Source organism: Pogoniulus pusillus, chromosome Z, assembly GCF_015220805.1.
Source record: "Pogoniulus pusillus isolate bPogPus1 chromosome Z, bPogPus1.pri, whole genome shotgun sequence".
In the NCBI taxonomy this organism is placed as follows: Eukaryota; Metazoa; Chordata; class Aves; order Piciformes; family Lybiidae; genus Pogoniulus; species Pogoniulus pusillus.
The window spans coordinates 50,659,954-50,674,992 of record NC_087309.1 but is presented as its reverse complement, the minus strand read 5'-3'; the positions used below and the strand labels follow the sequence as shown (position 1 = coordinate 50,674,992).

At 40.7% G+C, this 15,039-nt stretch overlaps 1 protein-coding gene across 1 annotated transcript in view; it reads left to right on the top strand.

Annotated features, from left to right (window-relative positions):
- IQGAP2 (IQ motif containing GTPase activating protein 2) overlaps positions 1 to 15,039 on the top strand; it is a 144,925-nt gene that overhangs the window by 109,027 nt on the left and 20,859 nt on the right. Inside the window, exons 16-24 of the mRNA XM_064176455.1 lie at positions 1,886 to 1,976; positions 7,506 to 7,667; positions 8,833 to 8,975; positions 9,980 to 10,150; positions 11,907 to 11,990; positions 12,654 to 12,725; positions 12,882 to 12,951; positions 13,256 to 13,464; positions 14,151 to 14,300. Of these exons, the coding sequence (XP_064032525.1) occupies positions 1,886 to 1,976; positions 7,506 to 7,667; positions 8,833 to 8,975; positions 9,980 to 10,150; positions 11,907 to 11,990; positions 12,654 to 12,725; positions 12,882 to 12,951; positions 13,256 to 13,464; positions 14,151 to 14,300 (1,152 nt within the window). The remainder of the gene's footprint in view (positions 1 to 1,885; positions 1,977 to 7,505; positions 7,668 to 8,832; positions 8,976 to 9,979; positions 10,151 to 11,906; positions 11,991 to 12,653; positions 12,726 to 12,881; positions 12,952 to 13,255; positions 13,465 to 14,150; positions 14,301 to 15,039) is intronic.

The following is a 15,039-nucleotide window of genomic DNA, read 5'->3' as shown; positions in this document are numbered from 1 at the left end:
TTACAGCAGTAACTTAACTCCTAATTTGCCACAACCCTCGAGCCAGTGTGGGTGTTTCAGCTAGAATTTGTACATTTGGGATAAAAAGATCTTTTCTGGAAAAACCAAAGGGTGTGTTTTAGTAAATCCTTGAGGGTCTTATCCACAGGCTCAGACATATGTTGCTGAACTCTGTACACCTTCTGAGGAGGAAGCCAGGCTTGGTGAAGGAGTGTGGTGATCTCAGTTTAGCAAATGCAAAGGTGAAAGCAAGCCACGCAGAGACGCGCCGTGAAACTATATCTGCTTAGCCTTCTGTCGCTCTACCCGGTGTTAGCTGTCTGGTTCCTTTGAGCTACTGTTGATTGAGATCAAACTGCGTTCAAACCACTCCCACCCCTCCACATCCTGTAGTCTCTAAAACCTTTTCCCTATTCCCTTTTTTCATTTTCTGTTGTGTTGTTGATTCCTTCCTTTTTTTCTCTTCCTGGCTTACTCCCATCCTGTTTTGTGGAGGTTTTTTGAATGCCGTAGAGCAGTATTTGTGTCTACTTTAGCGTGTAAAAGCTGGACATGATATAAGGAATTCTTTATTGTTTCTCAGTCCTTTTCTCAAGTTTGTCAGCCATAGTTTGGGAATTTAGTATATACTCTGAAGTGCTATTTTTAACTTTCCTGTTACAAAAACTTGCAGTGTGTCTCCACACTGTCATGTGATTGCCTGCCACTTAGATATTCTTTTACTCAGATTTTCTGCTAAGTTGTTTAGAGGTGTAAGAGTCTCTCTAGGTCTTTTTTGGTCCTGTTGGTCCTTGCAACTTCCATGGATAACATGTTTATTGGATATTCGGCCTGGGGAGGTGGTGGAGTCGCCGTCCTTGGGGCACTTCAAGGCAAGGTTGGACGTGGCACTTGGTGCCATGGTCTAGCCTTGAGCTCTGTGGTAAAGGGTTGGACTTGATGATCTGTGAGGTCTCTTCCAATCCTAATAATACTGTGATACTCTGAAAAAAACAGGAATTTTCCTTCAGAGACTTTCTGTAGGCTTTTTTTCCCCCTGAAATACTCCTGTGTATATAATAACAGATCTTTATTGAATCAGTACATTCCAGTTTCTCTCATCATTAACCTATTAGACTTAGTTCCTCTTTAGAGTGAATTTTGTTCTCCCACCTACTGAATTACATTTTAAATTAAATGTCCCTTTAACTCCTAGACACTACTTTCTCAGTGGAAGTGTTGGTTTGTCTGTGTATTTGGGCAGATGGAGCAGTGTTGGTTAGTAGGGATGCTGAAAGATCTTTCATGCACCTTTTCTTTTAACTTTCCATGCATTGTTGCTCTGTAGGAAAAGTGAGACCTGCTCTGCTGCTCATTTCTTGACACCTTTGCCACCTGAACTAGGTCGTCATTATTAAACCTGACCTGGTTTTCTATGTCAGCTTTCACTCTTATTTTCTAATGAATGCATACTCAGGTGTACATGCAGATGCTTTTCAAATAAGGGACTCTGAAAGAAAGCAAATTTCTTGCTGTCTTCTGCTTTGTGCACTTCATGCTACTACTGCAGTGCTGCCTGATAATGTGTGGTTTTATTTGACACTGATTACTTTGCTTATATGTCACAGAAATTAAAACATTTCTAGCTTTTCCCAGTTTTTATTTATCTTTAGCAGGATGATGTCTCTATACGTGAAAACCAGCCTTTGTACTCAAACATTTTATTGAAGTTAGTAAATAGAATATGAATATTTTATTATTGATTTTAAGCAGACAAATTCTTTTTGGTGTCAAAGGGATTCACAAGAGAATATTTTTGTATTGGAGCTCTATCAGTAGTTTCAGACAAGCTTTGCTGTAATTGATTTTCTTTTCAAGAGTTTTCTCTCTTCATTTATTTGTCCAGGAATCCCAAGATGAATCAGCACTTCTGTGGCTGGATGAAATTCAAAAAGGAATCACTGATGCCAATAACAATATAAAGGAAGCAGCAATCCGTAAGTATTAACCTGTCTGCATCCTCCTGTTTTTCTTAATCCTGTAAAACTGAAATTAGCAATTCACTTTTTACGTATCAGGGAAGTGTGGCAGGCCTTTTAAGTATATGAAAAGAGATAACAAAACTGTCATACTGAAATTTGGGTGGTGTTGGTTTTATGTAAAGCAATAGTCCTTATGGCTCGGCTAAAAAAATAGCGGATTTGGCTGTATCATCATGACCAAGATTTCTGTTGTCAATGTTATCTTCACACAGCTCAGATGACACTGTAGTGGGAGGCAGTGTTCATCTGCTTGAGAGTAGGAGAGCTGTTATGATCTACAGAGGGACCTGGACAAGCTGGATTGATGGGCCAAGGCCAACTGTATGTGATTCAACAAGGCCAAGTGACAGGTTCTGTGCTCAGGTCACAACCACACATGTAACACAAATAGCCTGGGGAAGCATGCCTGGAAAGCTGCCTGGAAGAGATAGACCTGGGGATGTTGATGGACAGCTGGCTGAATATGGGTCATTAGTGTGCCCAGGTGGCCAAGAAGGCCAACAGCATCTTGGCCCGTATCAGGAATAGTATGACAAGTAGTAACAAGTGATAGGACAAAAGGAAGTAGATTGCACTAGGGGAGGTTTAGATTGACATTAGAAGTCACTTCTTCAACACTTCTTCACTGAAAGGGTTATCAAACACTGGAACAAGCTTTCCAGGGAGGTGGTTGAATTGTCATCCCTAGAGGTGTTTAAAAGACATAAAGAAGTAGTGCTAAGGGACATTGTTTAATGCCAGACTTGGTGGAATTAGGTAATGGTTGGCCTCAATGATCTCAAGGGTCTTTGCCAACCAGAACAATTGTATGGGTTTAATTTGTAGGAGAAATGCTGAGGTTTATCCTGCCAGAACACTGTGTACCAGATGTACTCATCACTGTCTGTCAAAATTTGGGCTGACTAATAATTTCAGAAAAATAATAATAATACACATCAATCCTTGTCTAGTAATTGTAAGTAATAAGCAAGTGTAGCTGGGTGTTTGAGACACTGGAAACCGTGGTGATGTCCCTGCCTATTCCTTCCTGTGGCCAGTGCAGACCAGCTGAGACTACTAGTTTAGCACTGGATGTTGGTCCACCTTCTGCTTGGCTTCTCTTTGAATGAGTCAGTGTCACCTTCTTTTGCACTCTAAGAGCTTGTGAATACAACTGCTGAAGTCAGTGCATTCCTTCAGTGATGCATTCAGCCTTCCCTGGTACAGTGCTGCAGCCTGTTTACTTAAAGGCAGTCTGTGTCAGTAGTCAGCACTTGGCAGGTTGTAGGAGGAAGAGAACAAACACAGATGGCTCTTAACCGTGGTACAGAAGCATTGCATTTAGCATTACTGCTACCTCAGAGTTGGTTTAATCAAGTAATCAGAGTCTCACTGTAAGCAGATACACTGAAGATAGAGTATTTCTTAGGTCACACATCTGTAGCAAAAAGCATCTAGCTTATGTTTTCTGAGGTGGGGTCAGGCACACATATTGTTCCAGCTGAATTCTTGTACACAGGAGTGCTGATGTTTTATTCTGTGAACAAATACTTGTGTCCCATCCATTCTGCTTAGAGGCATGAGGAAACGTCTGAGTATGGAGAAGGGAAGGAAATTAATAGCTTATCAACAACAGATGCAAGTTAAAGCCAAAGAGTGACTTGAAAACACCCTCATTTGTGTAGACTGATGTAAAAACATGAAGAATATATCTTACATATGGCCTGCAGAAATTGACAGCATTATCCATATATCGGTAGCTTACAGTGTTGTTAAATGATAAGCCACTGCTTCATACACTACCTAGTTATTGTAGTAAAATCATTTCATATAATACGTTATTATTAAATACTTGATTGTGAAAAGCTTTTCGTGATCAGTGGAAATGTTTTAACAAGTCTCTTGTGGAAATAACTGCTAATCTCCTGTACTCTGCCCTCTGGGTTGAAAGGAAGCAGTGTCAGCAAAGCACATTCTTCAGAAGAGCGCTAACGTTTTGCAGCTAAATTTGAGATTTAAAATTTCCCCATGGAACAGAACCAGATACTTCCTGTAACGAGCACATCCTGCCTCAGGAAGTTAGTGCATTCATGCAGTCTAAACTGAAAGTTCAGCTTGATCACAAGTTGGAAATGAACTTTTACTTTAATCTATCTCAGATGCTATTTTTGGAAGGCAAACAACTCCTCACAACCCACTCCAGAAGTTTTGCAAAGCAGTCAGATTTATTTTTTTCAGTCAGAACAAAATGGTTTTTTTTTGTGACTGCTGCAGTAATGGACATAAAATAAGCATTAAGATAAGAGGAGATACCGACAGCTGTACTTAAACAGTCTTGATCCCTTCCAAACTGGTTTATTTTTATGCCTTATGTAAATACTAAATGCTACAATACTAAGATGATTTTGTGTTTACAAACCACATTCCCTGTCACTAAATGACTCTGTAACTTGTATCTTCATTTAGGAAGATGTGTTCAGTGAATGCTGGTGTGCTTCTGAACTCATTGTGGTGTTTGCTTTGCAGTTTGGATCCCCTGCTTCTCTTCTTTAATCAGTTCAACCATTGTACTCCTTATCTAAATGGAGGACAAAATGAGGACAAGTATGAGCTGTATAGCCTTTAGAAATAGACACCAAACAAAAACAGTTCCTCTGACAAAGCAGAATCTGCCATGAAAGCATCTGTTACAGAATAAAGCTGATCTTCAGCCCTGTTGAGAGTTCAGGTTTAACACACTAGACAGCTGCATCTTTATATACCAAAGTGTTTGACAGGAAGGTGGGTATGGAAAAGAGCTCTCCACAGTGCTGTTCTCCTGAAGCTAGGGATGGGTAGGCTCCATTTAGCTCAGATTCTGTTTAGCTCCCTTCTTTGGAGCAATAGCTGCAGTTTTAATGGCTGGATCTTCCACAAAAATGAATAATTTCTGTTGAGCTGTTGCTTTTACCTGCTAAATATTTTTCAAACATTTTCCTTTAAAAATAAAAACATAATTAATTGAAAATGGGAAAGGCCAAGCAGTAGCGGACCTACAGTAACCATTTTTAGCTAGGTTGTGTTCTCTTTTGTTTTTGTAACGACAGCTTCCTCACTTGTAACTGCAGGATGAAAAGGAGGGAAAAAGCATTCAAACACTGGTGACCAGAGTTAGCAAAGTACAGGGGACTGTGTGATTAGGGCCAAGCTCCCAGAGCCATCTGGAGCATCAGCAGCAAGATAGCACTGTGTGGCTTCTCAGTTTTTCCTGTTTCTTCACTACTGAGACCAGATGATCACAGTACCACAGCTGTAGTACAAAGCCATCTCCAGTCTCACAGGGAATAAGTGTGTGCTTGGCAGGGGGTCATTTCAAAACACAGGAAATAACAGGATGCAGTCTGATAGATATCCAGACAGTGGTGGGGTGGTATAGCACATTTACTTGTTTCTCAGCTGGCTGCCAGTGCATTTGGAGATTGATCTGCTGTTGTCTAACCAAAGCTATGCATTCCACTTCAGTTAAACCACAAAGAAAAACTATTTCTACTGCTAGCTCAGGCTCAAGCAGTACCTCCTCTACGTAGGCTTCTAATACTGATCACCTTTTTGGGTTAGCTCTAGTTAAGAAGAGCACTGAGTGTGGAGATGGACTCTTTGTTTTATTATTCACAAGAAAAGGAAGAGTGTGGTGTTGTAGCATGAAGCACAGCTGTGGGATGCAAAGGTAGCCAGCTTCACTTAAGCCAGTATATAATATGCATGCTCTAGCTGTATGTCTATATACTCACTTCTCTGTGTGTGAACCTTGAATTTAGATGTGAAGAAATGCTATTAGGGACCAGAGAAGCAGTTTCTAAAGCAGCATATACCTCTAGTTTTTAAGTCACTTTGAAATGGCATGTGGTACTACATGCTGTCAGGTGTGATGGTATCAAACTTCTTCATTGGAATGTGCACAAAGCAAAGGACATTTTGGAAGTCCTGAATCTGAGTATGGGTTATGCTGTAAAAGCTCAGATTTTCCAACATGCTTTATAGCATCACCTCTCAGGGCTCTTTCATGTGCTGTGGAAACAAAAGCTGGATCTCTGGCATGAATTTTCTGCATTGTCTTTAAACATACTAAGAGAGAAGTAAGAAAAAAAAAGGGTTGCTTCAGCATCCTGACTGGGATGCGCTTATTATTGCAAGACTTCCCTCAAGGTTTTCATTGCTATTTTGTGCAGTAAAAATTAATGTTACAGTTGATAGTTTATATGACTTCACACATAGAATCAACCAGGTTGGAAGAGATCTCCAAGATCATCCAGTCCAACCTATCACCTAGCCCTATCCAGTCAACTAGACCATGGCACTAAGTGCCTCATCCAGGCTTTTCTTCAACACATCCAGGGACGGTGACTCCACCACCTCCCTGGGCAGCCCATTCCAATGCCAATCACTCTCTCTGGCAAGAACTTCCTCCTAACATCCAGCCTATCCTTCACCTGGCACAACTTGAGACTGTGTCCCCTTGTTCTGTTGCTGGTTGTCTGGCAGAAGAGACCAACCCTCACCTGGCTACAGCCTCCCTTCAGGTAGTTGTAGTCAGCAATGAGGTCCCCCCTGAGCCTCCTCTTCTCCAGGCTGCACACCCCCAGCCCCCTCAGCCTCTCCTCATAGGGTTTGTGTTCCAGGCCCCTCACCAGCTTTGTTGCCCTTCTCTGGACACGTTCCAGTACCTCAGCCTCTCATGAATTGAGGGGCCCAGAACTGGACACAGTACTCAAGGTGTGGCCTTACCAATGTTGAGTACAGGGGCAGAATAACCTCCCTTGTCCTACTGGCCACACTATTCTTCTTCCAGGCCAGGATGCCATTGGCTCTCTTGGCCACCTGGGCACACTGCTGACTCATCTTCAGCCTATTATCCACCAGTACAGCTAGGTCACTTTCTTCCTGGCTGCTCTCCAGCCACTCTGTCCCCAGCCTGTGGCGCTGCTTGGGGTTGTTGTGGCCAAAGTGCAGAACCTTTCACTTGGCCTTGTTGAATCTCATCCCATTGGCCTCTGCCCACCCATCCAGCCTGTCCAGGTCCCTCTGCAGGGCTCTCCTACCTTCCAACAGATCAACACCTGCTCCAAGCTTGGTGTCATCTGCATCAAAGTGATCAGCAGATGATGGCCTGTCTGTTAGGGCAGTGCTAAGTAGAGCAATATCTGCAATCCTCAGACCCTTGCCCTGGCATCATCTGGTGTATCACTTAATGGGAAAACTGTTATGCTCTCAGATCACTCTCAGTTATGCTCTGGCTGCATCTCAGGTAGGGCAGACTGCACATTTTCTGACCAGATTGCTGTTCTCTGATATACTTGTCCTTACAAGCATGAAGGAGGCTGCAGATGAGTGTAACACATGCTGCATATGTCATACTGTCTGCATGTACCAGCCTTAGAAGTCTGTTACTGATGTTGCTGGAAGCTGGACTTGTGGGTACATAGAGAATAAGCCGCTTTAATTTTCTATATCATTATTTTACCCCAGTGGCTGCAGGAACATCAATGATAAATAAAAGCTTGGAGAAGGGTGATTCACAGCCAGTTCTGATGGTACTGCAGTCCAAGTTTGGATTACGAGTCATTCCTGAGTGTGCCGAAACGTACTTCAGGAACCTCTCCGAAGCCAAGAACCTGAAAATTAGTGAAGGTAAAAAACTTCCTGAATATGACAGATCCACATGTCTACATGTTGCCACTGAGGCAACTGGAAAACTCGCACAAAAGGCCCACCTGAATCCGCTGGTTCTAAATCTTTTGAGTCATGCTACGTTTGCTCAAGGCCTTTTTACATGATTCTGAACTGTTGCACAAATGACCCAGACCACAGTACATGCTGAAAAAGAGTCTGCCTATTTTCAGAGTCTAGCTAACACTTCATAAGATCTCAGACTAGCTTCTGAGACAATTTAGGGCAGCTTCTCTGTGACTGTCAACAGACCAGTCCCACCCTTTCAGAAAACACTACTGCTGTTTTTGTTTTTCCCCTGTTAGCAGATGCAGAGTAGGGTTAGGTTGCACAATTTAGCCTTGCAGATTACTGCCAAAGATCAGTCCAGCCTCTCCCAGAGTGTCGACAATCCATTTGTGGTCCCTGCGCATTGCCAAAGCAGCAGGTACCACCAAAAGCTGAGGTGAGAATCTGCCCATAGCAAGACAATAGGATCTTTTATCACCTTAGCTAATGCAGCCAACATTAGCTAACAATTACATAAAGTTACTGCCAATATAGTACTTCATTTTTTTTTATAGTAAGTGGGCATGTTTCATCCTGCAACATGAGTATCAAGAAGGTGTTCTGCGCACCTGACCTTATTGGCTTTACCGTGGGGCCATCTGTCCATGAGGAAATGAGACTTCCTGCCCACCAGGATACTTTACCATAGCACTGAACATGACAATGATGTGGCTATATCACATGCCCTTTGTGAGCCAGGTGTCAGTAAGGCCAGGGTTTGACCACGGGACAAGGCCAATATTTTTTTTATAAGCACAGTCCCAGTTCCACTTCAATAAATGATGGAAGACATAGCACATATATTCAGGTGCAAGCACTAACCTGGCACATTGGGGTTTGAAAGAGCTGGCAGCAAATCCATACTACTCTCATAGCTGTTTTGTTCTAGAAGAATGATTCAAATCCATCTAATGTGATATTTTGAAAGTGTCCTTACTGAAACCTGGACTAGTATATAGAGTGACTTTGCATGTAAAATGGGTTTGTAGCAACTGTTGAAATGGGAAATGGATGGAGAGAGCTGTAATTTATCAGTGTAACAAGGCATGAATGTGTAAATTGTATGTATTGCTTTTAGATTCTAATGAAAGCCAATGGATTAAACTTGTCATGAAAAACATGTATGATTACTATTACAATGTGGAAACTGAGGAAGGTACCTGTGTTGCCCCTGAAGGAGTTGTACCAAAAACTTCGTGGTTAACTGGTGAAGAAATTCAGGTAGGTGCCTGAAATGTTTACCTTTATTACAAAGACAGCATCAATATTTGACAGAAAGAGGGATTGAGACAGGTAGCATCAAAGGAAAAGGCTGTTCTGAGGGGAGACTGAAAACCACATAAGCTCAGTACCAACTTCTGACAACAGCAGCAATTTAAGCCTACTCGTTCAGTGGTAGCACAACCTTCTCTCTTATGTCTGATAATGATTTGGATACTTCCTCACTGGAAGTTACAGTGTTCTCATTAATGGCCACCATCAAACACTGACAGAAGACTTAGTGCTTTCCATATCCTTTTATATTTTTGGACCTCCCATTGGCCTATGACAAGGAATTTCATTATGTATTTGGGGCAGGCAGAAGCACTGTGTTATACTTAAGTCTGATAACCTGGCAGCATTCTTGTATCTCCAAGTTGAGTAGGATGATTGTGATACTTATACTCCCTTTACTGTAGAGGTTTTGTATTAGCATAAAATATACCTTAGAACAAAATAGATCATAAAACCTTCTGTAGAGTTTGGTGTTTGTTTTTTTTTTTATTCTGAGTAACTCATTTAGGTTACAGTCATTAGGTTACAGTCTGCTGCACAAATTGTTCAAGTCACAGTGTAGGTCCTTCTGATATTCTGACTGCAACAATGCTTGAGTGCACTACTCTGTAGTGAGCTCCCAAGTCAATACTTCTAGACCTCTACAAAAAGCTTGTATTAGGAAAGCAGAACTCTCCTACAAGTATAAAAAAAGCCCTGTCTCAGACTAACATATCCAACCGAATAACTGAGGCTTGAAAGAAGTTCATTTACCCTTCATATAAAACTCAATGATAACTAAGCAGCTCTTCCTTCATACTGCCTATAATCTGGGGGTAAATCAGAGGGACTCAAATAGGCTGAACATCACCTGCGTACAGATGATGGAGAAAATAACAACTAAATTCCAGGATAGTTTTGGCTTAAGTTTTTTTGCTTTTATGTTAACTTTTTGCATGGTCTCTGAACAGAGTATTGTTGGGCAAGTTACAGCAGATTACAATCGAGAGCAGCTGTGGCTTGCTAATGAAAATCTGATCATTCAGCTGCAAGCCCGAGCAAGGGGATTCTTAGTCAGAAAAAATTATTGTGAGAGAAGAGCATACCTTCGAAACCAGGAACCATCTGCGATCAAAATACAGGTATTGTCCTAGAACAAGAAGGTAACAAGGCTTGGGCAACTTTCACAATGTGACAAGTGATGTGACTGATTACCACCACTGCTAAAATTCTTAGATGGGTCCAACTCCCTGTTTACATTAGCAGCAATTCAAGCTTTTACATCTGGAAATATGTTGTTTTCCTCTTTGGAGTAATTGTGCTTTTAAACAGCAAATACCTGGTTCTGAAAGAATGGATTGTTGCTTCAGTGGGAGAAGCTTGGAAATATATAACCCTGGTTCAAGGTTACATGGTACACATAAGTATGCACAGTACAAGATCAGATTATACTTGTTGAGTATCAAAGCAAAAATTCCTTGGCCAAAGCATGACTTAAGAAATGCATTCCTTTCTAGACTATCCCATGCTGGAAGTAGTTTGTCTCTGCTCCATGAAGTCATAGCTGAGTAGGGAGTGGCAGCTGTTGTAGTGTTCTTGGGCTCTAACAGTACTTCTTAGATGTCTCCAGATTGCTGAACTCCGAAAGGGGGAGAATAAAGAGAACTTTCTGCTGAGGGTGTAGAAACAAGCAAATTCATGCATGCTGTTTTTAAACACTGAAATAGCACCTTCTCTTAGAAGCAATTTCATGTATTCATAGAATGGTTGAAAGTGACCATAAAGATTATCTAGTTCCAGCACTCCTGGCTGGCAGGGACACCTTCCACTAGATCACATTGCCAAGGCTTCATGCAACCTGGCCTTCAACACCTTCCCAGGAAGAAGCATCCACAGCCTCCCTGGGCAACCTGTTCCAGTATCTGTAAATAATTTCTTCCTAATATTCAGTCTAAATCTGCCCTTCCCAAGCTTCAAGACAATACTGAAAAAAAAAACCCAAAACAAAAACAACAATCAACCACCAAATATTATAGAACATTGAGCAATTGATTTTTTTTTTTCACCTATAGTAACTTCATTCAACAATTCATGATAATAAATACCTTTGTAATTAGCAGCTGTTATTTGGACTTACTTATCTTCTGGAATGATGTTTGAACTTTATTAAGGACAATGCTGTTCTTTAAGGATAATTTCGGCATCAGGGTCTGAACAAGTTTTAAAATACAGAGAAATACAGTAAATAAAGTCGTTCTGATTCCCACTCACACACACACACACCCAGCATTAAAATTGAAATAACTTGTGAAAAGATAACAATAGAGACCAAGGCTGATGTCACTTTCTGGACAGAGATGAAGAGTAAAATGTATTAAAGGTGTTCCTGTGTTATGTAAAAAAAGGTTTGCTGCTGAGCTAGCCAATGAAGAACCAAGTGAGGAAATTATGCAAGATGATCCTAAGTGGCTGAGAAAGGTCAGAGGCTTGGGAAAAAGGCCAGGCCAAGAACAATGGGGGTCCAGCTAGGTAGGGGACTGGTTTTGGATGTAAAGGGCAAGAAGTGGCCAGGCTTTTCTGTGTGGGATGAAGTCAGTGACTGGGATGCTAAGGGGTGCAAGTATACTGGTAACAAGAGTAAGGATGGCTTCAGGGGAGAGAAGAAAATGGCATCAGACAACAAAGTATGTGTGCTGAGATTGGCCAAAATATTAAATGTATCAGGGAACCTTAAAATCATAGAAGGAAACATACTTTCATGTTAGTTATGTTTTTACCACAATGGTATTTCTCCTCTAAAAGACAAGCACTGTTAATGATTTTTAATGTACATATGTGGATTTTAGCATGTATTGGTTTTTTACTACTAATAATGGTCTTCTGCCTTTTACAAACCAGGCTTTCTGGAAAGGATTCAAACAAAGGAAAAGCTATGTCGACAGACTAAAGGTGCTTCAAGGCAATGTTGCTGCTATTGTTAAGGTAAGATGCCACTGTTTTGGAGACTCGTCCCTTGGTTTGGTCCTCTACCTCACAGGAATTAGAACACAAATTTGAAGGACTTGTGCTCCAGAAATTTGCATGGTGTTGAAAGATGCTTAACTGACAGCTTAAGTAAATTGCTTCTTGAAAGATTTGTGCTTTACTCCTATTAATCTTTGCTGAATTTGAAGTGGTTCTTAACAGAGATTTCCTTACACTTCCCTTCCCATAATACTAAATGAGAAAATATTTGAGCTGATAGTGTGCTGTCATTTAAATAAGCTGTCAAATCTATCTGTCTGAGAAGTGTTTGCTTCTTCAAGATGCTAATGGGATACTGTACCGTGAATAGATTGTAGATCACAGACGGGATATTGATCTTCTGTCTCTGAAGGAGAATGGTGGACTTGGAAATAGAAATGACTTACAAAGACAAAGTTACACATGGGTTGTAAAGCCTTCAACTCAGCGTGCTGTTTTCAGTTGAAGCCCATTAATCTGGTTGCTGGACAGTAGGAGCTCAGTGTTACAGTAATCTACAGCCCTGAGCATGTGTGAAAAGCATGTCTGAACAGCATGTCTGCAGAAGGAAGTTAAAAGCATGCACAAAACCATTTGTGCAGTGTCCACTAAGATTTTATTTAATTTTTATCTAATTTTCAGATTCAGTCATGGGTCAAAATGTGGCTAGCAAAGAGAGCATACAGGAAACGACTACAGTACTTCAAGGATCATGTAAGTGCTTTGCTCCAATTTAAACATGAAGCATTAAACCAAGGTAATATGACTGCATGAGCAGTTTTGGGAGTCTCAGGAAAGATGGTGCAGGTTCTGCAGGGTGTGCGGAAGTGTTGTCAGTAGATTATTTTGCTTAATTTTGGTCCCTTCTAGAATGATGAAATTGTGAAGATACAAGCATTCCTCAGAGCAAACAAAGCCAGGGAGGACTACAGAACACTAAGTAAGTGGTAATAGTTAAATGTTTCCTATTTGGGGAAAATTGTGTTACTGTGTTCAGTATTTGTCTTGTTTGGGTGTTTTGTTTGCTTCTGTTTGTGTTTGTTTGCTTAAAACCTTTCACCCAAAATTTCTCAATCTCCAAAGAAGGTGCAAGTCTTAGCAAACCAATTGTCTTACATCTGAAACTACTTTTGATAGTAAAAAAATGCTCTTGTATCAAGTTTTTCTCTGTAGCTCCGTTTCCTAAGAGCTTTAGGGGTGTTCAGTATTATATCAACTCATCAGCCCATTTACTTCCACTATAGTAGGTGCTGAGAATCCCCCCTTGCCTGTCCTGCGCAAATTTGCCTACCTCCTGGATCAAAGTGACTTAGACTTTCAAGAAGAACTAGAAGTAACAAGATTAAGGGAAGAAGTGGTTACAAAAATTCGATCCAATCAACAGCTGGAGAAGGACTTGAATTTAATGGATATAAAGATTGGACTGCTGGTGAAAAACAGAATCACTCTTCAGGTAAGTCAACTCTGTTTATAGAGTCCCTTGGTAGCATGCACTGAGCACTTACATGTACAGGAGTAGCTCGGGATTACACAGTCGCAGCATTGATGCTGAAAAGAGACCTCAAGCAGAACCACTCAGGTTCTCAGGAATGTTTTTCACTATCATCAAAAGTAGAGACTTGATAATCTTCCTAAGCAACCTGTGCCAGCCCTTGGTCACCCTCAATTAGTTAAAATATTCCTAGTAAATGAAGTACTTTCTTCATCTGTCGGAAGTAGTGTGGTCAAAATACTTTGTGGGAGATCTAGTTCTGTTGTCCTAAGGGGTATGCCAGTTTGATACTGAATGTAATCTTGTTTTGCTACTTCTGGACAATAACAATTACAGATTTTAAGCATCTTTTCTGTGGTAGAATGAAGTAGACTTCCTACCATATTTGAGAACTTGATCATTGTTAACTGAATGACAAATGAATCGGTACAGGAGCTCAGATTTTCCAGATAGTCGTTGTTGACAAGATATAGTGGTGATAACATAGAGATGTGCAAAAGACTGGTTAGTGAATAGAGCATACACAGTTTCTACAAAGGGCCCTTGGAGAAATAGCACATTCAACATGAGTGGGAAAATGGTTGTATTTCTCATGTTTCTTTTTTTGGGATAATATATGATCTAGAGTTCTGATCATCTGTCTGCAGGATGTGGTACTGCACAGTAAGAAGCTTAACAAAAAGAGCAGGAGCCAGCTGGAAGAGATGGTTATGGTTGACAAACAGGGAATCAAAAGCTTGAGTAAGGAGAGAAGAAAAAAATTGGAGGCTTATCAGCATTTATTCTACCTTTTACAGGTAAATATTAATGCAAAAATTAATGTTAGAGCAAATCACTAAAGGAAGACCAGAATTAAATTGCTTGCTTTCTTCTAGCGATTGTAGCAGTGATTTTAAAAAGATTTCCAAAGTAATATGCCAACTGCAGAAAGTATTATGAACCATTTCTAATATTTCCTATATGTGAGAAAAATCCTTGCTGTCTTTAAACCACAGAAGGAACATAATTGTTCTGTTCCTGACAGCAACTCCAGTCCACTTCAAGCTGTCCTGAAGCCTAAGAGAAATGTTTTACCTCATATATCTCTTAGACCATGTTGCTATTACTCTGCAAATATACAGTGGAAAGGAAGTTGTTTGCTATGCAGCCAACAGCATAAGAGGCATCTGTTCATGTGCTGTTTTTTCCTCATCTCACTAAGTTTTTTCTAGAAGAATTCTAGATATTCCCAGGGCAGATGCTCCCCAAGACTAACATCAACATGTAGTATGCAATGTCTTGGTAGACAGTCATTGTAAATTGGGACGTTGTCACTGTATGCATAGGCCTGGTGCAGAGAGCTACTGCTCAGAGACTACAAATAAAATTCTTACTGGTGCTACCCATAAATATCTAACCATGCAGTATTCACTGTTTCTTATACATTAGCATTGGGAAAAAAAACTGTAAAGCAAGCATGGAAAAGTGACATATATGGGAATCAACATAAATGCTTTTAATATTAAGAGAAATAGAGGAACTGAGGTCTTCAGACTC